Source organism: Haliotis asinina, chromosome 16 (assembly GCF_037392515.1).
Source record: "Haliotis asinina isolate JCU_RB_2024 chromosome 16, JCU_Hal_asi_v2, whole genome shotgun sequence".
NCBI lineage: Eukaryota > Metazoa > Mollusca > Gastropoda > Lepetellida > Haliotidae > Haliotis > Haliotis asinina.
The window spans coordinates 22,466,990-22,489,608 of NC_090295.1; the positions used below are offsets into that span (position 1 = coordinate 22,466,990).

At 39.1% G+C, this 22,619-nt stretch overlaps 2 protein-coding genes across 2 annotated transcripts in view; both read right to left on the reverse strand.

Annotated features, from left to right (window-relative positions):
* Nucleotides 1–7,307, reverse strand: part of LOC137267942 (uncharacterized) — a 30,650-nt gene extending 23,343 nt beyond the window's left edge. Inside the window, exons 1-2 of the mRNA XM_067802394.1 lie at nt 7,141–7,307; nt 307–459 (exon numbers count right to left, since the gene is read on the reverse strand). Of these exons, the coding sequence (XP_067658495.1) occupies nt 307–459; nt 7,141–7,221 (234 nt within the window). The 5' untranslated portion in view covers nt 7,222–7,307. The remainder of the gene's footprint in view (nt 1–306; nt 460–7,140) is intronic.
* Nucleotides 7,308–9,769: 2,462 nt separating this feature from the next.
* On the reverse strand, nt 9,770–21,437 carry LOC137268962 (dolichyl-diphosphooligosaccharide--protein glycosyltransferase 48 kDa subunit-like). Its single transcript, XM_067803586.1, has 11 exons — nt 21,212–21,437; nt 17,282–17,392; nt 16,538–16,624; nt 15,459–15,562; nt 15,055–15,149; nt 14,417–14,510; nt 13,542–13,687; nt 12,972–13,119; nt 11,862–11,982; nt 11,143–11,249; nt 9,770–10,107 (listed from the first exon to the last, which is right to left on the reverse strand). Exons 1-11 carry the CDS (start codon nt 21,348–21,350, stop codon nt 9,952–9,954), a joined length of 1,308 nt encoding a protein of 435 aa, XP_067659687.1. The 5' UTR covers nt 21,351–21,437; the 3' UTR covers nt 9,770–9,951.
* Nucleotides 21,438–22,619: the final 1,182 nt, after the last annotated feature.

Below are 22,619 nucleotides of genomic sequence, written 5' to 3' on the forward strand. Positions count from 1 at the left end.
TAAGTAATCTTTCTGAAATGACATTTTGTAAAATAAAACTTTTAATTTTACTATCGAATTACTAAAGATCATGGTCGTGTTAACTGTTCATTCACAAATGACATTTTGATACACAAACATTTTTCTTTTACTATCGTACCACTAAAAGTCACTGTACAGAGTTACTTCCCTTCTCCAAAACTGTTCTTTCAAATGAAACAAAGGGAAACGTTTCTTCAGACAGGATGTTCCATGTCACAGATGGCCCTGAGAAACACTGACTGATGAAAAACACACAATGAGCGTGGTAATCAATCATTTACCAACCTTGCCCTGAATGCGAGCTGATTTTCTCCTTAGTCCATGTATTGAGCCACAATTAGACAGGTCCTCTTCGACCACAATCTTCTTCCTTGGCTTGACATCAATGGGAGCTTTTCGCTTGATGCCTTTCTTGACAACACGCCCAAGTGGCTTGAACTGAAAGGGAGAAGAACACATAAATAATGGTCCTTGTGGAAACTGTACATGTACTTTGACCACTAACACACATTCAGCACCTTTCAACAGCACTTCATCCACACAGAATGGGCAACCTTATTTATCCAGTTTGTCATATCAACCCTCTGTATCTAGGTTTACAGCTTGTCTCTAAAATGAACATATTTTACTGAAAAAACGTTCATAGTGAAAAAAAAAAAATAATAAAATGGAGCCCTGAGACTTTCTTCATTTTCAGCGAAATCTAGACTTGCCACATTTTCTAGACTTGCATGGGCTTTCTTGGATATTTATACTTCAGGGTCTCTCCGACAGACTATTCTGTGTCCTGCACCCAGTAATAATCCAATAATAACACCATGGAAGAAGAGAGATAATAATATTGGTTAATTGTTTAAAGCTGCTCTCAGCAGCATTCCAGATATATGATGGCAGTCTGCAAATAATCATGCCTGTACCAGACAATCCAGTGATCAACATCATTAGCATCAATCTACACAAATGGGTTACAATCACGTGTCAACCACCTGACACCTCCATCCCGTCAGTAAGAAAACGATAATGGCTATTTAAAAAGTGCCTGTACACGTTTGTGAGCATTTAACATATCCCATTGGGTACCCATTCACTATGGGGTGAATAGACACAATTTTATAACAACTCACTTGAATAGGGCGAGTCCACAACTCACATGCAGGCTTCATACATTTTCCCCTCTCAGGTAATCAAACCCGTGTGACTGGTTTGACATGAGATAGCTTCCCAAGAAGGCTACACCACTGGCTCAGTGGCTGTGTCTGCTACAATATACCATAGACAAATTCACCACTTAACGCTACAACTGAAATGGCCAGAGTCACAAGGCCTAAAACACTGAGAAAGAACAGTGACTCATACTCATTGTGCTCATAGTGCCATCGTGACGTAAAGGTCCTTCGGGTTACAAGTCCTTTAAATAGTGTTGTACCAGCCACTAAATGAAACTCACTGTCTGACTCTCTCAAAGAAGTCAAATCATTGGAACAGTTCAAGTGTCTCTAAGACACATCTGTGCTCTTTGTACTTTTAAAGTGATTTTGTGCTGCCAACAAGTTTCACTTTTCCTTGAGTCTTATAAGTGCTGTGAGCCCTCCCCAGTGGGGCTTAGCACCATATATATGGGTATTATATTATATAAACATGCAAATGTGCTTTGGAATAAGACAGTGGAAGAAAGGTGGCAAATCCATCCACTAATAATAACATGGCATTAATAGACGGCCAGACTTCCACCCGTACTCCCCCTAACCTTTAACGATGAGGAAAAATTTCTTCGACTGCCATTTTGAAAAGCTGAATATGCATTTCATTATGTTGAGATATAATTAAAACCACATGTTAAAACCCTTCCTCATCAGATAAAGAGTGTATTATCTGGTGATATCACTTGACTGGAATGAAATTTAAGGTGCGGACGTCTTTCCAAATAGGCATTATAGTTGACATGACCGACTCAAAATGGTCCAGGTACATCAAACGACAGAGGAATCTGTCTGTTACAGAATAACATGTTATCCAGTATCAGGACATGAAAACATGTCAAAAGGGTTATTGCCTGACAAGTCTGTCATTCTCAACCTGAAACAAATATATATCCAAGATAGCCCCTGCAAGTCTATAAAATGTAGCAAGTCTAGAAATTGACAGATTCCGAACAGTAAGAAAGTCTCAGTGATCCTTTTCATTATATTCTATTATTTTCTATCATAGCTAAAATGGATAGAATTATCATTAAAACGCCCGCACGCTATCAGAAATGAGCGGGACACTGTAACTTGATAATGCCCGCAAAATGCTCGATGATGGGCCATTAACAAGCTCGTTGTTAGGTAACATTATAAGTAGCTCAGCTGTTGAAGTTCAATCACCTACGGCTCGTATGAACAAGGGTTCATTTTTTACCATATATCTGGCTCACATTCGTCACATGTGCCTCTGCCATTATGCACTTTCCTGCCTGTGCCAACCGTAACAAGTGTACCATAAATGACAACATACAGCAATGAAAATATTGACTTGAAGTCGAACTTTGTTCATCACTGAAAACAATGGCGGCTTGTAGTACGGGCAAAGGCCAAGGTCGAATGTCGTCACTCTCGATAGTGACGTCATCTGTGTTGTTCTATGACGTGTCTATATTTGTAAAAAGTGTGTCTGTGACCTCTGTCGTTTGTAGTTGGCAGTAAATGCTTCTGAACAGATGCTGTTGTTTTTATTCTTGTTTTATTAAAACAGCTATTCATTTTAGCTATAATAACGGTAACGCTATTTTTCAGGGCACTATCATTTGCAGGAGCCCTCGGTCTTGAATTTCAACTGCCCTCCTTCGTCGGGCAGTTAATGAAAGACCTCAGGCTTCTGCAAATGATAATGCCCTGAAAAATAGTGTTACCCTTATAACATAAACCATTTTTCCGTAACATATGTTCATTTCAGACTAACTGTCAGTCTAAAGAGGGCTCCAGCCTCTTTTAGATTACCCACAAGGCATGAGATATCTTCCCAAGAAGGCTACACCACTGGCTCAGTGGCTGTGTCTGCTACAATATACCATAGACAAATTCACCACTTAACGCTACAACTGAAATGGCCAGAGTCACAAGGCCTCAAACACTGAGAAAGAACAGTGACTCATACTCATTGTGCCATCGTGACGTAAAGGTCCTTCGGGTTACAAGTCCTTTAAATAGTGTTGTACCAGCCACTAAATGAAACTCACTGTCTGACTCTCTCAAAGAAGTCAAATCATTGGAACAGTTCAAGTGTCTCTAAGACACATCTGTGCTCTTTGTACTTTTAAAGTGATTTTGTGCTGCCAACAAGTTTCACTTTTCCTTGAGTCTTATAAGTGCTGTGAGCCCTCCCCAGTGGGGCTTAGCACCATATATATGGGTATTATATTATATAAACATGCAAATGTGCTTTGGAATAAGACAGTGGAAGAATGGTGGCAAATCCATCCACTAATAATAACATGGCATTAATAGACGGCCAGACTTCCACCCGTACTCCCCCTAACCTTTAACGATGAGGAAAAATTTCTTCGACTGCCATTTTGAAAAGCTGAATATGCATTTCATTATGTTGAGATATAATTAAAACCACATGTTAAAACCCTTCCTCATCAGATAAAGAGTGTATTATCTGGTGATATCACTTGACTGGAATGAAATTTAAGGTGCGGACGTCTTTCCAAATAGGCATTATAGTTGACATGACCGACTCAAAATGGTCCAGGTACATCAAACGACAGCGGAATCTGTCTATTACAGAATAACATGTTATCCAGTATCAGGACATGAAAACATGTCAAAAGGGTTATTGCCTGACAAGTCTGTCATTCTCAACCTGAAACAAATATATATCCAAGATAGCCCCTGCAAGTCTATAAAATGTAGCAAGTCTAGAAATTGACAGATTCCGAACAGTAAGAAAGTCTCAGTGATCCTTTTCATTATATTCTATTATTTTCTATCATAGCTAAAATGGATAGAATTACCATTAAAACACCCGCACGTTATCAGAAATGAGCGGGACACTGTAACTTGATAATGCCCGCAAAATGCTTGATGATGGGCCATTATCAAGCCCGTTGTTAGGTAACGTTATAAGTAGCTCAGCTGTTGAGGTTTAATCACCTACGGCTCGTTTGAACAAGGGTTCATTTTTTACCATATACAGTCAAACCCCGTTGTGTCGAACTCGTTGGGTCTAAGGGGAAAGTTCGACTTATCCGAGTGTTCGACACATCCGTCAGCATTGAAAAGACCAAGAACCAACACGTTGCTTAACACATCGTTATTTTGCAGTAGGATACACATACGAACAATATATCTTTGCAATAAACGTTTACGGCAGTATTGATCTTTAAATTACAACATATACAAATGTAAATCAATTCAATCACTTTATTCGTCATGGCAAATAAATATGCATACAACAAGATAAGAACAAGAATAATTTAACAAACTCACAAGCGATGCCATTTAGTTGACAGAACTAATTCATTTTCAGTCAGTGTAAAAAGTTGTATAGTTCATACAAACGGAATCGGAATGTACATACGTGTACATGTGGGGAATTTATCTATGACTGCCTCGTATTTTGTCTCTATTGTCTTAACAGATAATTTTCGCTTTTTAGGTGTAACATGCGATCCAGTTATCCCCCCGGGCTGATCGGGTCCTTCGCTGAATTGCCCTGCCATGTTACTAACCGTACTGGTTAAAAAAATTGATCCTACACCTTAAATACTAAAACAAAAACGAAACATCAATTTAGATAATCCAACTCCGTTTTCCTCACTTCTCATTTTGTATTTTCAAGGAAATCACATGACCGCTAACATAGACTGTCACATGACAACAACATGCGCCATTGTTTGTTTAGAGATATCCTGTCGGCCCGTGATCAACGTGTCACTGGTAACAACTTAATTATGGTTAATTGTTTGAGTAAAATTCAGTTGGTAAGTGTGCTGACAATGTGTGTATAGATGCGTAGTTAAACATGTCACTTGATTGTTGAGTCCGTTAATCGTTACTTTTGATCTTTAAGTAGCACGTTTATGAGGATGACTTCCGATTGCGCGACTGAAGTTTTCAGTTGCAACAACCAGCTTTGACAGTTCGAGACAAAAGGGTAAGTTTGTACTTGTTAGAGCCTTTGGGGACCCTAAAATGAGTTTGACACAACCGGGAATTCGACACATCTAGTTCGACACATCAGGGTAAAAATAATGATAAATATAAGGAAATCGGCAGGGACCGAGATGTCAGTTCGACACATCCGAGAATTCGTCTCAACCGAGTTCGAGACAATGGGGTTCGACTGTATCTGGCTCACATTCGTCACATGTGCCTCTGCCATTATGCACTTTCCTGCCTGTGCCAACCGTAACAAGTGTACCATAAATGACAACATACAGCAATGAAAATATTGACTTGAAGTCGAACTTTGTTCATCACTGAAAACAATGGCGGCTTGTAGTACGGGCAAAGGCCAAGGTCGAATGTCGTCACTCTCGATAGTGACGTCATCTGTGTTGTTCTATGACGTGTCTATATTTGTAAAAAGTGTGTCTGTGACCTCTGTCGTTTGTAGTTGGCAGTAAATGCTTCTGAACAGATGCTGTTGTTTTTATACTTGTTTTATTAAAACAGCTATTCATTTTAGCTATAATAACGGTAACGCTATTTTTCAGGGCACTATCATTTGCAGGAGCCCTCGGTCTTGGATTTCAACTGCCCTCCTTCTTCGGGCAGTTAATGAAAGACCTCAGGCTTCTGCAAATGATAATGCCCTGAAAAATAGTGATACCCTTATAACATAAACCATTTTTCCGTAACATATGTTCATTTCAGACCAACTGTCAGTCTAAAGAGGGCTCCAGCCTCTTTTAGATTACCCACAAGGCACTATCAGTCTCCATTTTCTTAGGTAGTCTTTATCAACAAAAGGCTCAGTTGTCTGATAGTTATGTAAATATGCCGACTACATGTGCTGTTATAAATGCCTCAATTGGTCGGGACATGATAAGGTTACCCTCTAACGTATCCCACTTGTTATCGAAGGCCAAGGCGAAGCAACTGAGAGGAAAGGCGAGCGTTGTAGACATGTTAGATGCTGTCAAAAACACATGCAACTAACTTTGTGTACTTTATATCAGGTACTTCTTATTCACACATTTTTATATATACAACAGACTTTGTATATGTAGATACATAATAATACCTCAGCTATTTATATATCAGTCATGTCAGTGCTACCAAGAAATTGACAATTTGACAAGGTTTTCACACTGATATGGAGTGATAAACAGTGATGTTTAGGGGTTTGATTTTCTATCTAGAATTGGGAGTTACTTGTGAAATTGTCTTAAGTTAACTAAGTTTATGTAATATGACCTTTTTCTTCAAATTAGGCATCACATTCAAATAATTACAGGTCCATTATGTAAATACTATATATCACAGCAATTTGAGTCAGAGGTAGATAGTCAAGTTGACATTGTAACATCATTTTAGATTTTGGAACTTTATCACCGCAACAAAATAATATGAATACATGTTAGTGTTTAACATTTGCTTTCGTTGATTCATGTGCACGAAACAAGCGTGATGAAACAAGCCTGAATTCCAAATAAGTGAGCGAGTAGTGTTTTACGGTGCATATTCAGCAAAATTCCAGCTATATGGCAGCGGTCTGTAAATAATAGAGTCGATCTGGACCAGACAATCCAGTGATCAACACCATGAGCATCGATCTGCGCAACTGGGAAGCAATGACGTGTCAACCAAGTCAGCGAGCCTGACCACCCGATCGCCTCTTACAAGCAAGGTCGCCCTTCATGGCAAGCATGGGGTGCTAAAGGCTAGCTGCCGAGCTTATGTTTTAATATGATGCATGTGTTCAGTCCTTCTTGCACGATGGTGCAACAACAAAGGCCGTTAAATTAAATGCAAAAAACACTTACTTTACAACTTATCGGGTATCATTTGGATGCATGCTATCTGCAAAACAGGACACTTTACAAAATCAAGTTGGGGATAACGTTTTCACTCATGAAGTATTGTTCAAAGAATACGAACACACGCTGATTGGGTGCGTCTGCCAACTTACCGGATTAACAAGACCTAGTTCTGCCAAAATACGCCGATTATCCTCTAAATTCTTCTGTCGTAACTTCTCGTAGCTTGACATTTTGGCCAAAATCTCGTTTGAGCAATCACACTAATGTTTACCACGCCAGGTTATTTCCCGCGGTTACAATCACGTGACTGTCACATGACCAGTCACATGGTGCACATCCGGTCTCCCCCTCAAACATTGTACGTTGAACTTTTCACAGCTTAATCGCAGTAGAGGGCACTTGAGACTGACCTCTTCACAGCTTGTAAACACTGGTTTACACTGCCATTTGCGTATCGACCGTCTTCGAATCAGCTGTTAAATCAGTAATTTTGCAAGAACGCACGTCATGAACATAAATACAACGTGTTCTATCTGTATTTAATCAGAGACCATATATATAGATCTAATAGATTTAATCTGAGTCTTCATATACATATTCCTGAAGCAAAACCCAATTTGAGACCAAAGTCCTGTCTTATGAGAGGGTTTCGAAAACGAGTATTTTAACAGATTTATCTGAAAGGTCATATGACTTAATGAATACAAAATGGTTGTGTGTTGTTGAATGTAACACGACAAATGAATGAGCGTACTTTTACGCCGTTTCGTTTTAAATTTCAGCAATATTCCTGCAACACTATCACGTCGAGGACACCAGAACTCGGCTTTACAGGATTTAGAAAATTGGGAGGTGCCCGTAGATCATGAAGACTGAAACTGGCCACCCCATTCATTTCTGACGCCATCAATATGCACAGAGAGATGGCGGGAGCAAAATTGTTTCTGTAAACCCTCACGGGTGTATCTGTATGTGCGTGGCTGTGTAGGCCTTTGACTGGTTCGTATTGACACCTCAGATCTCAGGATAATGTATTCATGAGATATCAATCATCGGGACATCCTTGTTTGGCACAGACATATGATTTTTTTCGACTTTGTAAAATGCATTAGTAAGTCAATCAAGATATTATAATTGTTTGTATACTGATGTGTTATGTTGTGCTATGGCCAACTTTAACATATTCGTCGTTCTTTTCACACGTCCAAGTTTGACTTGAAAGAATGTATATACACTCAGTTAATCTCCCTTGTCTGTATTACATCATTTCCAAACGCATGGTCAGTATTACGAATATAACCGCCTATCTGTTTTTGTGTACAAGGGTATATTTATTTGACCAATATGAATTGAACAGTAAACGGGTACCACTTATTCACAATCTGGCGATCCCCACTCATAACGGTCTAAACCTTTCCGATATGTCAACAGGAACTGAAGCCCGCACATATGCGTTTGTGCGACCGCACAGTGTGGTCGCATGTCCTTTACAAGACAAACCCAAAGGGACAAAATGGTGCTGTGTAAGCCTGAACACCAATCAGAATGTCGGACACTGCGCCGAGTCGTTTAAACAGGGTATATTGGCAACAAATTTTTATTGCAAAGTATTACGATGTAGGTACCCGTATTGCGATACATATTGCGGTATCTTGGGACCTTAAGTGTCTGTGCGTGTCACTCCTATTTTATATGTTATAAATCACTAAACACGTGTTATGGTTCTGATAACAGCAATTTCAAAATAAGGTTGCATGGTATTTTCCATTTTATACAATTTCTAGTATTTCAGTATGCAGTTTTTCTCATTGAATAACGAAGAAAAACATCAGCTGTGTAGGTTTCCACTGAAACCATAAAGATATCACAAACGCTTCATGTGTGTTTTTTACTTGGTATACCGTTTCTCAGGAAAACATTGCAATACGTATCGTTCAAAGGCGCATTGCGATATACCTGTGTACCGCTAACACAGTGCAGGTTGGGCAGGGTGGAATGTACCATCACTTAAACTGGTGATTGATCGTGTTTGACTCAGCAAAGCTACACCTGTGTTATCGCCAAGTGTTAACGACTAATCAAGTATATTCACGGGGCCTGACCACTGAGTTTGTCAGTCGGGACAGTTATGCCTGAAAGATACCGAAATTTTAACGTAGAAACTGATCGAAAGATAACAGAATATGATGTTGTCGGATGGATTTTTACAAGCAACGAGTTTGGCTTTTTCGCACACTTGGCCACATACCCAATCTATTTGGGCGCTTAAATCAGGATTGATTGCTGGGAAGTGTGTCGGTTGTCTGATATATTTTTTGTATATATTTCGTTCAAAATCCACATATTTAACATATATTTTAATGAATAACTATCCTAGGTATTAAAGGTCCGACATCTATTAACAGGACTTCGAGATTGTCGACACTATAACTGGAGGTATGAAACTGAACGACCATCAGGCTACTGCATTATACATACATTTACCTCTGGAATAGTAACAAGTGAGTGGGATTTTGGTAACTAAAAAAATATTTGTGTTACATTACTGCATTATGTGGGTGCAAAGATCAAAGTGACGCGTGTCTCTATTCTTATGCAACGGAATTTAATGACATACCCACAAAAACAATCAATCGATTAAACATGCCAAGGGAAGCAACTCCGAAGAGCATATTTTGACGCCTCAGGCAAAGATCCGCATGTCACAAAGCCATTGTTTTATGTAGAATGAGTTCAACTACAAAGTCACTATGTGAAAACAAACAAAACTTAATAAAATAAAATAAAAAGATGTTTTATTTATCACCGAAACAAATAATACACAAGGAGGCAAGAAACATAGATGTTGGTATATTTCAAGCCCCTCAACAATCATCCATCATTCAGGAGAAAAACACATACATTCAATAACTAGTAACTGTAAATGATTCTTGATGACTGCCATAAATGTTGGAATGTTGCTACTCTTTCTTCTCTTTAGGTTCTTCTTTGAAATGCAGGAACACTATACTCAATATAAAGACCCCAAACATCATTGAGAAGGCACTGGTGTAATAGGGATAGGCTGCTGGTATGAACCTCTCAAACTGTGTGTGTTGTAATGGCCGAACAGACACCTGAAACATTGGGCAAATGTGAAATTTAACGTTTGAATGTTTGATGCAACTGTTATTTTGTACTTTTTATACTAAACATCTCATACCTCATACTTTGGACATAGCTAAACAGATCAGAAGGAAAAATACCTCTTATTTTTGTATATATTTGTAGATATAAAGTGCTCTTTAGTAAAAATAACTATACCTGCTATGGCATCTTTCATTACAATAAGATGACTGCCAGTATGCAAGTCTACAACTTTATCATATTGCAAGAAAATAATTAAGTCTGGAATACACCGGTTCCTGAAAGTTTGAGGAATCTATTTATTGTTTGTTTATTGTTTCACACTGCACTCATATCGACTATATGACTGGAGGCAGTAATGATTGGGCATGGACTGCAAAATCCAATGACTGACATCATGAACGCTGATATAAGCATTTGGGATATGATGACATGTACAAACCCTGTCTGCAAGTCGACCGATAGTGCCGCTAATGACAAGCATGGCTTGCTGAAAATATATTGTATCCTGAATCTACATTGACAGGTGGATTATTGATTCACAAAATGGACAACAGTCGTGGGATGAGGTGAGGTAAGGTGGGTTTAACATCGTACTAAAGAATATTTCACTTATATCACGACATGCATGCCTTGCTTCTTATACTTGCCTAGAAATGAGCTAGTTTTAAAGTACACTGACTGAGCCAACCAGTCCTTGTACCCATTAAAGTTGAGTGCCAGGCAGGGGAAGGGGTCGAACTCTTAACATTCTGCTCTCAGGGCGGCCATTCTAACCTCTACACCATGGAGGCAATCCCATGACATTAGGACAGCCTAAGTTGTTTTAGTCAAGAATCAGAACCATATAAGGAGAGAGTGACACCACTTTTAGAATTAGACCAGCAAAATAATGGTGAGGGACACCAGAAATGGGTTTCACATATTGTACCAATGTTGCAAATTCAACTCGGTCTTTGGTGGGACGAGCGAGAGTTCTAACCACTAGACTAGCCCATCATTCCCCTACATGTGAGGAGACTTACCTGAGTTGTGCTGAAGAGATGGGTGTAGCCTACACGGTTGTAGTCAACACGGAACTGGTACACACCGTACACGTCGGGCAAAACGAACTCAACATAGAACAGTCCATCTGGAAGAGGAGCATGTCCATTACACACACGATGACATATACCGTTAGGATTCAGTTAGCAAATAGAAACTACAAAACCCTCCACATCTGAATGAAATATCTACTAAAAGCAGAGATGAAGGTACATCTCTCACCAGATCATTTGTATGCAGTATTATGGTTGTAAGATGTGGTATGTAAACAATCAAGTTTTGTTGCTCAAGTTCACTACAGTGATGCCTGGGAATTAAAGGTCGAAGAATCAGTTCCTGAAGGACAATATGTGTCCAAGACACCAGAAGTCTGTAAAAGGTTGACATTTACGTTGGACTCAATGAAAAATGGTATTCCACTGAATCGCAGGGTATAAAATGATACAGGTTTCAAAGAGTTACAACATGCATAAGAATGGAGTGAAAAAATCCCAAAATATTAGAGAATTCTGGTGTGCCAAAGGGATTTTGCTGTGCAACTCTGCAAGATTCTGTTTTCAGTATTATACTGCACCTATCTTGCTGAACAAATTGTAACTGTGATGTTTCAAAACGTTCCATGATAAAACTGACATAATGTCATCTGGGTAATAATTTTATCATAAATTGAGTCCAATGGTACTGTGCACTCTATACATACTTTGCTTCTTGAGACTGGTGCGGACAAAGGGGTCAATCCTGACAAACTCTAGCTGCACATCTGTGCCCTGGAATGGCTGCCACTTGCCCTCTGATAACTCCTCAATCTGGATCGTGTACCTCTGCAAGCATGCACAAGCATTTTGAATTTCTGCCAAACTTCAAGAAAGGTTTAGTGACCGTTTTGTACAGATGTTTCAGTCACAAAACTGCTTTGAAATAATCATGAAATTCTGATAACACACATTCTAGAGATAATACATACAGAAACACTGGCTAAATACTGGAAGTGTTCCGATCAATTGAAATAATCAGTGATTGGTGGTACTGACCAAATTATCAAACAATCCATCCAATTTTCTCATAATTGAACACAAACGATTTTTTCACTTCTGTTCTAGTGTTCAAAAAACACTTAAAATGAAACATATCTTGTCAGGGCCTGAAAACATGTTTAATTCTTAGAAAACGCACTTCACTTACTGAAAAGTCATGACGGTATCTTTCTTGAAGACTCCAGGAAGTTTATATTCATCACTTTAAAGTAGCAAGTTGTGTCATTTTACATTCAACGCGAAATTTGCGAATGAAATATGTGATTTTCTGTATAAACTTGATATTTTATACCTATCCTGACTCATGCTTAATTGCTTATCTCCTCCTTCCTGGCGAAGGTAGTGGAAAACCTGAAATCCCTTGATGTTCCCTTCTGAAAGAAGTGGACACAAAATACACTCACCCACTGGAAGCCTCCCTTTTCCCGCCAAAATGGTCACATGATCAGCCATGCTTGTCACTCTCTCCTAATAAAATCGCTTCCGGTGGGTGAGTGTATTTTACATCCACTTCCTTCAGACGGGAACTTCAAGGGATTGACCTCCACTCCCAAGTACCGAGATGACTCCAGACATGAGAATTTTCAGTGATCTGTTAATTTCCAGAATTTGTGTTTCACATTGAGCATTCTTAGATCAACATAAATCTGCAATAAAACATCCGCCGAGAATCCAGGCTTAATTTTCAATGTTTTTGTGCTTTGCCAGTCTCATGTCTAGGACTGACAAATAATTTTCTGTGTTAAATACATTTGCTGCATCCCTCAGACACTCACCACTTTGTCAAAGACAGTGTAAGCAGCTGGTGGGGCACTTTCCCCTTTCTTCATGTGGGTAACTGCGCCGACTCTCAGAACACCCCTCTCCTTGAACACCCACCGAGCCATGTTGAGAGCAAGCTCCTGGTTGCCTGACTTCTCGAACCTGCATAGAAAAAACAAGTTACACCATTGTGCCTTGCCCTCAAATGTTCACACCATCAGTTACATGAGAGCTTACAATGGAGTTATCCAAAACCTTATTCCTAGCGAGTTCTTCATACAAAACGTTTAATCAACAACATATCAATGAAAAGAAAATCTGCCAAATGCCACCAGTAACAGGTTTTCAATGAAAATAGTTGTTTACAAAAGCCAGGATGGAAAAGCTTTGGACGTTCACATATATATATATATATACAAAAACACCAAAAACCACCCAGGTTGATCCACATAACTGACCATCAATCTTGCCAAATGCAAACATATGAAGTGTTGGCTAATGAGTATTTTTAGGCATATGTGTAAGAGAATAACACATCAACGAAACTGACTTACATCAGGTAATTCAGAAAGTAAAGTACTCACTTGTTGCCACCATTGGCCTTCTGTACAGGGGACTGGAAGAATTCATCACTGAAGAAGTCGAGAGATCCCACAAACACAACGCGAGCATTGTTCCTGGCCTGCAGGGCTGCTACCAGCAGAGTGTTCTTGCCAACAGCATGGGGGAACTGCAACAGACGAGACAGTGAGTGAGATGGGTTTGCCTAACTTTGATTTCAACTGTGATAAAAGGTGTAAAATCACAAGAAAACAGACGTGGAATGGGTGTTTTTCACCTATTATCTCGAAACATCACAGTATGAAATGTTGCCATATGCAACATCACAGCTTGTCCTAAACACTCACCACTAGAGTTAAAAACAGTGAATTTGGGAATCGAACCCATTGTTATCAGGTTCTGTAATGATAAAGGGAAGCAACTCAACACAACAAAGTTCCCTACCACCAATGTCCCCAGGCAACAAAGGTTATTTGCATTTGTTTCTACAATGTCTTAACTACTGACTTCAAGTAATCCCATCTCAAGCACAGACTGTGTAATTAGATATTTGGGTCTAGATTTTCAGAGAAATGGCTATGGTAATGAGAGCTGCAAATACCCACCCTCACTGTCAACATTCCCAAATACATAAGCCTGATAATAAGCATCTACCACTTGATAATGCTTTGCTCAGCTATAATGTATTGCCTAGTTTTAATTCTTACTTCAGAAACTTCCAAGAGTATCTGTGAAGTGACCTACCTGGACAGCTTCATAACTATAAATACACTTCATACTGGAAGATCTTAATTAAACAGTGACAGAGCAAGACCAAACAATGGCCCTTTTTAAAACTGAAAATTCACAGAAATCACATAAATTTAAGATATTTTAGCAGCTATGTGGTGTAGTGTACCTCGGATATCTTGGTGTCAGGGTTATGGCTGTAAGCTGTGGAGGAGGCATGGAGCACACTCAGCACTAAGGGGTTCTCAGGGTCAGCCAACATCCTGCAATTGCAGCCATTTGACAGGCAATAAGAATATACTCCAAAACATTATGTACCTCATCAGGTGAAGGCAGGTTGGTTGTTAACTTGTCTGGTTTCTTGTTTAATGCCGCACTCAGCAATATTTCAGCTTTATGGCAGCAGTCGGTAAATGATCAAACCAGGATGAGAAATAATCCTGCGATCAACAGCATAAGCAGTGTTCTACGCAATTGAGATATGATGATGTGTCGTCAATGCCTGTGAGTCCGACCACCTGGTCCCATACATTGCCTGTTACATCAGTTAAAGAAAACCAATTCTATCCTGGATCTACACAATTAAGTTGAACAAAGGACCAAGAACATCCCCTGCAATGTTGTGTTCCTCATACTACCGACGAAAACATAAATTTCCATGGTCATGCATATCACCTCTGAATGCCATTCAAACACTGTAAGAAAATTCATTCAGTCCTGTCTTCCACTGAAACAGTTCATTTCTTGACAATACATCAGACAAGAACATACATCATGGTAGTATTGACATGTTGGTCAAGAACTCACCCAACGCCACGGAAGAGGAAAGGGGAAGGATTCTTCTGACCCACAATCATGGGGGACTCGATGAGGTTACCAGGGTCGGCGACGATGAGAGTGTGCTGTAAGGACAGAGTTGCCATTAAACATTTGTTAACGAGATCATTGCAGCTTTCAGTGATTTACTAATGTCTGGATGAAACAAACCAGATCCTGATTAATCTGACCAATCCAAATTATCACATATTTGGAATCACACTGCAATTTACCTGCTATCTGATTAATGCCCCATGATAGCTACATCTGCTGTTTGTAAATAATCAAGTTTGGAAGCTGGAAGAGACAAGCTAGTGATTGATATCATGACCATCAATTTATTCAATTGATTTATGATGAGATGATCCTACCAAAGCATTGTCTGACTACCTCACCTTGCCTTGGTCAGACACGTCATAATTAAGATGGTCAATGACAGCTGTTCTCTCATCATCAAACTCCACACCACATTCTGTTGCAAGCTCTCGCAGTGGGTCACCTGTAAAACAAGAATGAGTGAGTGAGTTCAGTTTTACACCACTTTTGGCAATAATATAGCTATATCAAGGTGAGATACACCAGAAATGAAGTTCACACATTGTGGGGGATCAAACTCGAGTCTTCAGGCAGACAAGTGAACGCTTTAGACATTAAGCTACCCACCACCACTGGCAAGAATCAAAGCACTATCGCTTTGAAATAAGGGACATAACTCTCTCTCCCATGCATGTCTTGAGTTACAAACCAGTGGTATGGAAAAATGCAAAACATTTTTGAAACAGCATTTGACAGTCAGTGTGCATTCTATTCTATTTTACAATTCTTCTTTGCATAGCAAATGAACAATGCTAATGCAGTCCTGAGCAGGTAGTGGAATGTGCCACACTCCTGTGACTTCGATCATTAGCAATAATCAAGAGTACTTGTAAACCTTTGAGGGGCATTTAGAAGTGGAAAACATAAGAAAGCCAGATTTATGATATCAAATTCTTTATTGTGGATAACACAACATTTCGGAGTGTATGCTTGCTCTTTCCATCAGGTGAATAGTAGGCAGTACCCCAAGGGGATACACATACAGAGGAATCAGCCAGCCATCAATCGTGATCAAGGGATTCACTTACTATGTGCTTGGGACCCACTGATATAAACACACTTCCCATCCTATGTTCTTCCCCCTTGTTTGCATTGCATAAATTACCTCCACACTATCTTCAGTATTCTCTACCCTTCATTACTATGTTATTTTAGCGTATCACTGGCCTTCCCCCTTCTCAGTTTATGACAAACAAACACGTTAGGGCCTAATCCACATAGCTGTACACCCATGGAAAAAAAAATGGGTCTAAATGACCCACACTTTGTTAATATTTCAACAGAAACAGGACATACTAAAGAAATATATTACGAAATGTGTCAAATGACAAAAAAGTAGATGCCGTTCCAATTTGTAAATGTACATTAGTAAACTTACCAATGGCCGAGCTGGCAGCAACGAGCACATTTCCTCCCCCATCAATGAAACTTGTGATGGCAGCAACATCGAGGCTGCCCCCAAACTCTGAAAAGAAGATCAGTAAAACTTCAGTGCCTCACACGATACATGGTACATCTGTACCCATTCAGCCTGGAACAAAACTCGTTAAAACCTCTGTCCCCAACTCTGTAATATGGAAGGTTGCAGTGCCTATATGTTGAATCACCCACACAGAAAACACAATATGTCTACACCAGCATGACCCATAAAGATACAGATTAGAACTGACCTTCAGTTACCCATGCATATTGGAAAGAAACCCATGCTTGTTTTAAGAAAAGGGATCAGGTGGTCAGGCTTGTTGACTTAGCTGACAGATGTCATTGTATTCCAGTTGAGTATATTGATGCTCTTACTGTTGATCACTGGACTGTCTGGTCCAGATGCAACTATTTACAGACCACCACTTCATAGCTGGAATACTGCTGAGTGCAGCATAAAACCAAACTTACTCACTATAAACCAGTACCACCTGTCCATAAAAATAGAAAGAAATTGTGACACAGACACTGCAATAGTTTCATATGAGATAGGATTTGCAATAATCAGCTCTATAAGCTGAACATAAGCTTTTCATGACACTGTTTTTTTTTCAGGTGTGATAACACTGAAAAAGGATTTGGGTCCATGGTCTCAGAAACACAAGTTTTAATGTTGTGCATGGTTACGGCTTAGACTTACCTTCGACAGAAGGAGAGAAGATAATGAGATTGTCGTACAGGAATTCACCATATTTGACAAGGGCTAAACTTCCATCATCAGCAAGTTTAAATGTCAGGTCAAATCCAATATCTGAAATAGAATTAAGATTAAAATTAATTGTTGCCATTCTGACTGATTCATGATATTCATAAATATGCTTATAAAGTACCATGACACCATGCTAATAGATATCTTGGTATCATGATCATCATGATCATAGTGTGTGTGGATATGCTATGATATAGTTAAAGGTCACATGCAACCAAAAAATCAACATGACTAGAACATTATTAGTTATCACTTATCCACGAGATATAAAAATCATTATTGATTAAGACAAATAAACAAAATTATAAGTGTATAATCGCAAATCAATAGTGCAATATTTTGTACATGGGTTTACCTCCCTTACTGAAACGAAGCAGCTGAGATACCGAACTGAGCCAAAGCTGGTGAGTGTTTAACAAAGCCTGATCACTGACCATTGGTTCATTAGCCAATACGCTTAGCCAGCTCTTTGTTTATGAATCATAAGCCCGATAGGTGTTAATTTCAAATTGCATGTGGTCAATGATTGAAGTTGTGCATTGCATATTGTCATTACCACTATAATACCAGGCAAGCAGGCAGACACAAGTGTCAATAAACCAGACATTGAGTTTTCTCTGTGACAGTCTGTTTATCACAATCAACATGGAGTAAATTAGTTACTTGTTTGTGTACACAACCAAGATTTGACAACTGCTCAAGACCTCATACTGTAGGCAGTAATACTGTTTTAAGCTCTGCAAACCCATTCTCTGTGCATGTGGTACGAATGCAGTGCAACACAGCTGTTGAAACCACTTTTCTCCCCAGGTCTGATGGGACATATATGGTATTCTAATATGCGCCCTGTGGAAAATAGGAAGAGGTCACTGGACCAATATTAGAAGTGGCAAAAAAAGTGGCGGTGGGGTAGCCTAGTGGTTAAAGCGTTCGCTCTTCACGTTGAAGACCCAGGTTCGATTCCCCACATGGGTAGAATATGTGAAGCCCATTTTCTGGTGTCCCCCGCTGTGATATTGCTGGAATATTGCTAAAAAGCGACATAAAATTAAACTCACTCACTCACCCAGTGGCAAATGATAGAGGAGATGTGTTGAAAATCTGCATTAGGCCGAATGAGCATTTTGGATACTGTGAGATTGGAGATACTATTCATTGACCTCACAGAAAATATGGAATTGTTTCATTTTTAGCTATTACATAACTGAAATGGCTGGTGAGACAAGGAAAAAATTATTCAGGGACCGAGATAAAAGAGACAATAAAGCATAGACCATTGTTAAGGTGTGACACTGTATGAAAAGCATTTATCATTAGTTTAAGAAACTATGCAGAATGTGAACATAAAATATTTAGATATGCGCATGTCTGACTATTTGTTTATGATCAGAGTTTTTGTTCGAAATTCAATCAGGTTAACACATGGTTAAAGGGGCACTGATGCGGAGCGAATAATGTTTCTCGCCAACGGTCTAATTACGAAATCAAACCGCAAATTGGTCAGCGCCCGCTCCTTCGACCGTGACGGACAAAGGAACTGGGTTCCTGTCCATATTAGCAGAATTTCTTCACCTAAACATTCGGGAGGCCGGATGCCCATCATATGCCATTTGTTTAAAAATATCCATGGTATTCCTTGTCTGATCGTAACCAAATATCCCAGCAGTGTAGTTGCAGTGATGCTTGGATGGTATAGTTACTGATCCAATTTGATCCTATTTCAGTGTTTTTAACCTGATATTTAATCATTTTACACGAAAATATGATGTCTACAGGCACGTAGCCATTTGTTTCAGTACGGAAGATTGCAAAGCTTTATATTTGGGTAATTCTGAGTGTTGGTTCAGCTGTGATAGCAAATATCTTACGAAAATTTTGGTAGCTATGGTAGCTACAATGGTTTATTATTTATGATAATAAAAACACACAGTTGATTTATTTGAATTCGTAAACAAAAAACGATGACTTTGCCTTTGGTAGAGAAATCTGAAAATTTTCTTACGTAAAAAAAACTTATTTCACCTATTTACCCAAGTACACAGCACATGCCCGTGTGTATTCCTTATGAAACGAAGTTCCGTTGGTATCCTCAAAACAGTTTCGGCCCAATAGTGTTTTCAGGCTGCATGCGACACAGAGATTGCATCTTCCTTGCTGTAACTCGCGTTTGATGGTGTAAATCTACACGTGTTATTTGTCATCATTCTCTGGATGATCAATTAATGAATTTATAACAGGTATAATTAGTAGTAACACAACTTCGGTTACTCAACAAAAGTTCCCACTTGGCATCTCTCCTGTCTGGAGTAAATACTCAACATTATAAATTAAGGTCTGTAATGGCAAATGTATTGTATGTTATGTAATATGTGCATGTAAGTGATGCAAGAGGGTTTATCAACTAAGTTACAAAAACAAACATCGATCAAAGGATTAACCGATAACTCACTGATTAATTACTTTTATCTTCTAGCGGATTTGTCAAAAGGCAGTGTGTGTAGATGTCGTAAAGTGTAAGTGCAAAAACAACATCCTCCCTTAAAAAGAATTAACCACCCTTGCGTTGATTGATTGATTGCTCATTATTGGTTAACTAAATTACTTAGAATAGTGGACATCATACAATTAGTTGCCAGGTGTGCTATCTTGGGAGACCAATCAGAGGTTTATCTGGTTTTCACCAACGAAAGACATGAAACGATGTGTTACTTTTTCGCAAATGAGACAGTTGTAAGACACGCGACACAGAGCAGGATTACTTACCAGCTACAGATGAATGGAATACGATTTCTTTTACGTGGATATTGATGGATACATTCCTGAACAAGGTAGTAGCCTGACATCGTTGCTATAAAATTAGTCTGTTTTACATTCATTTTTTGCATTTTGTTTTACTTTATTTGTTGTAGCATTCAGCAGAATCTGTATGACAGAAAAAACACACTAGATCGCGTATGTGTGTGAAATAGGATCCACATTGGCATTCTATACAATGTATAAATGTTGCTGTTATGTTAGAAATTTACTATGAGTATAAGCAGATCGTGTGTTCTTTTATTAATTTTCAGAATCATACAAGTATGACAATAAACTAGCTAGGGTTATGAGACGTTTTCCGTCCTAATAGTTTTTTACCATTTCTGCCACGGGCAGATGATTAACCTTCAAAGTGTTTCATTTGTTTTCATAATACATTTGGAATGATGTAAAAATGACTTCACCTCAGTTGATCTGTCTATGATTAAACTATCAATTGCGCTTACAGACTGCGCAGCAGAGGTCACGAACCAGTCACGAATTCTGGGATATCATCCGGGTACTCACGGGAGAAAAACAATAACAAAAGTTTACACCAGTCCACGGAAATTGCTCCGCATTAGTGCCCCTTTAAAGTCCCAAGCCTTACCCTAAGCCTAAGGATCGTACAGGGTGGAGGGCTAATGTGAGAGAATTGCTCCGCGGTGCTGGGTCGGGTAAACTGCAATCTAGCCTGATTAAACAGTGTGTTATCAATTTCGTACACAGTAACACAACAACTCATATAATTGATTAGATGGTCTCTGGTAACACATATTCGGCAATGGGAGCGATCATTATGATTATCATTTAGTCGTTGTCTTTTCAAAATTATGTAAAGATTCTTAGATCTGATAACAGCCAGATATCAAGTCTGTGAATACACATGACAGCAAGAAGACAATAGTTTTTAGTAAATGATTCCATATCTTCTAGAAATAGCCTCAAAGAACAGTCTCATTTCTCAACGATTTCTCCCTATATACGTGTCACCGGTTTGTTCGCCGGCATGGGAAGTAAACCGCAAACGATTATTTCAGTAATGTAGGATCGAAGATTTCTTACCTCTTAACGTTCTGAAAAACGTTGAATGTGTTTCTCTGATGGCCCAGTTGTCGACTAAGATCAACGTTCTTTTTCCTGCTAATGCAACACTTGCAAAAGCAAGGAGACCTAGGACTCTACATAACGTGTTAGACGCCATCTTTGTACACGCACTTGCTACAATCGGAATGTCGTTTCACGCGGCCTTTTCGTCTGTGTGGACGCCAGCTGTTCTTGATACGGAGCTATCCGATTCAATCCGAGTGAATCTCGACTATTCCGATGGTTAACGAAGTTGGTTGTTGACCACGCCTCCTTTTCACATGTGACGATTTGTGGAACAAATGGGACATAATGCAAATTGTTTTTCACGTTTTTGCCTAAGAACAAAATAAATAATAACTAACCCGTTTAACTTGATTAGTTTTGTTAAACTACTATTTACTCAGGAAACAGGCTGTAAAATGTAATGCAAAGATAGATAATTCTGTGTGCAAATATACTGGTCAATTGAAGATTCAGCTAGGTGCGGGGCGGATACGACAGCTTTTAGAGAAAGGTCGGGGAGGGTGCACACTTCAAAATACTAAAATTTCTCCTGAGCTACAGGTCATTTAACAAATAAGTATGTGTGCGCAGCAGCATTCCCCCCTGTAATTGATGAGTGCATATATGGTTACATCGAATTTCTCCACTTACCTGGAGGAATTAACCAACTGCAAACCTTATGCACATAACTTGTACTAGGATCATGTATCATATTGCTAGAATGTATGTGCAAGTACGGTGCATGTGAACAGCTGCGTTTTAAGTGTAAGAATTCGCCAATTTTCACTGAGTTTCATCATTTATTGAACTCGTGACAATAATCTTTTCAATTTTACGAATTTGTTTCACAATACATAATAATAATAGTGCACATTTGCAATGCGCTCATATCCACGCTTGCAGCAAGCTCAACATAAGTTCATTTGTAAACAGTAGCTTTAAACTGTGTGGAGTATTTTGTAAAATCTTGTTTTGAACAGTTGTCTGAAGTAATATCACATGGTTTTTGTCACTAAAATGTAGATCACTTGGTGATAGTCTGTATTTACGATGCAGAGCACTTTTGATACAACTTTTTAATAAATATAAGCCAGCAAGCCTGACCATCCGATCCCGTTAATCTTCTGTCACAGAGAGCTTGGGTTGTTGAAGACCTGGTGCTCCTTTCACAAAGCAACCTTTACTAAGGTTAAGCTTAACTCCCCTTCTTTGACACTGCACTAATGTTACCTTATGCTTAGATAACCTTAGTGCAGTGTTTAAGAAAGGAGCCCTACATCTTCACAGATCCTGTGGGTACTGTACCTGTTACAGCAATATAGGATAATCTACTGTATATAGTCTCCCTGCTTGGATGCACTGCAGATTTTGAAGTCCTGTA

Coding starts and splice junctions, on each gene's coding strand:
- LOC137268962 (XM_067803586.1), bottom strand. CDS start 21,350: ATGGCGTCTAACACGTTATGTAGAGTCCTAGGTCTCCTTGCTTTTGCA. Junction 13,120..13,541: donor AAGGCCAATGGTGGCAACAA/GTGAGTACTTTA, acceptor TTTTCTATGCAG/GTTCGAGAAGTCAGGCAACC. Junction 11,983..12,971: donor ACACTGTCTTTGACAAAGTG/GTGAGTGTCTGA, acceptor GCATGCTTGCAG/AGGTACACGATCCAGATTGA.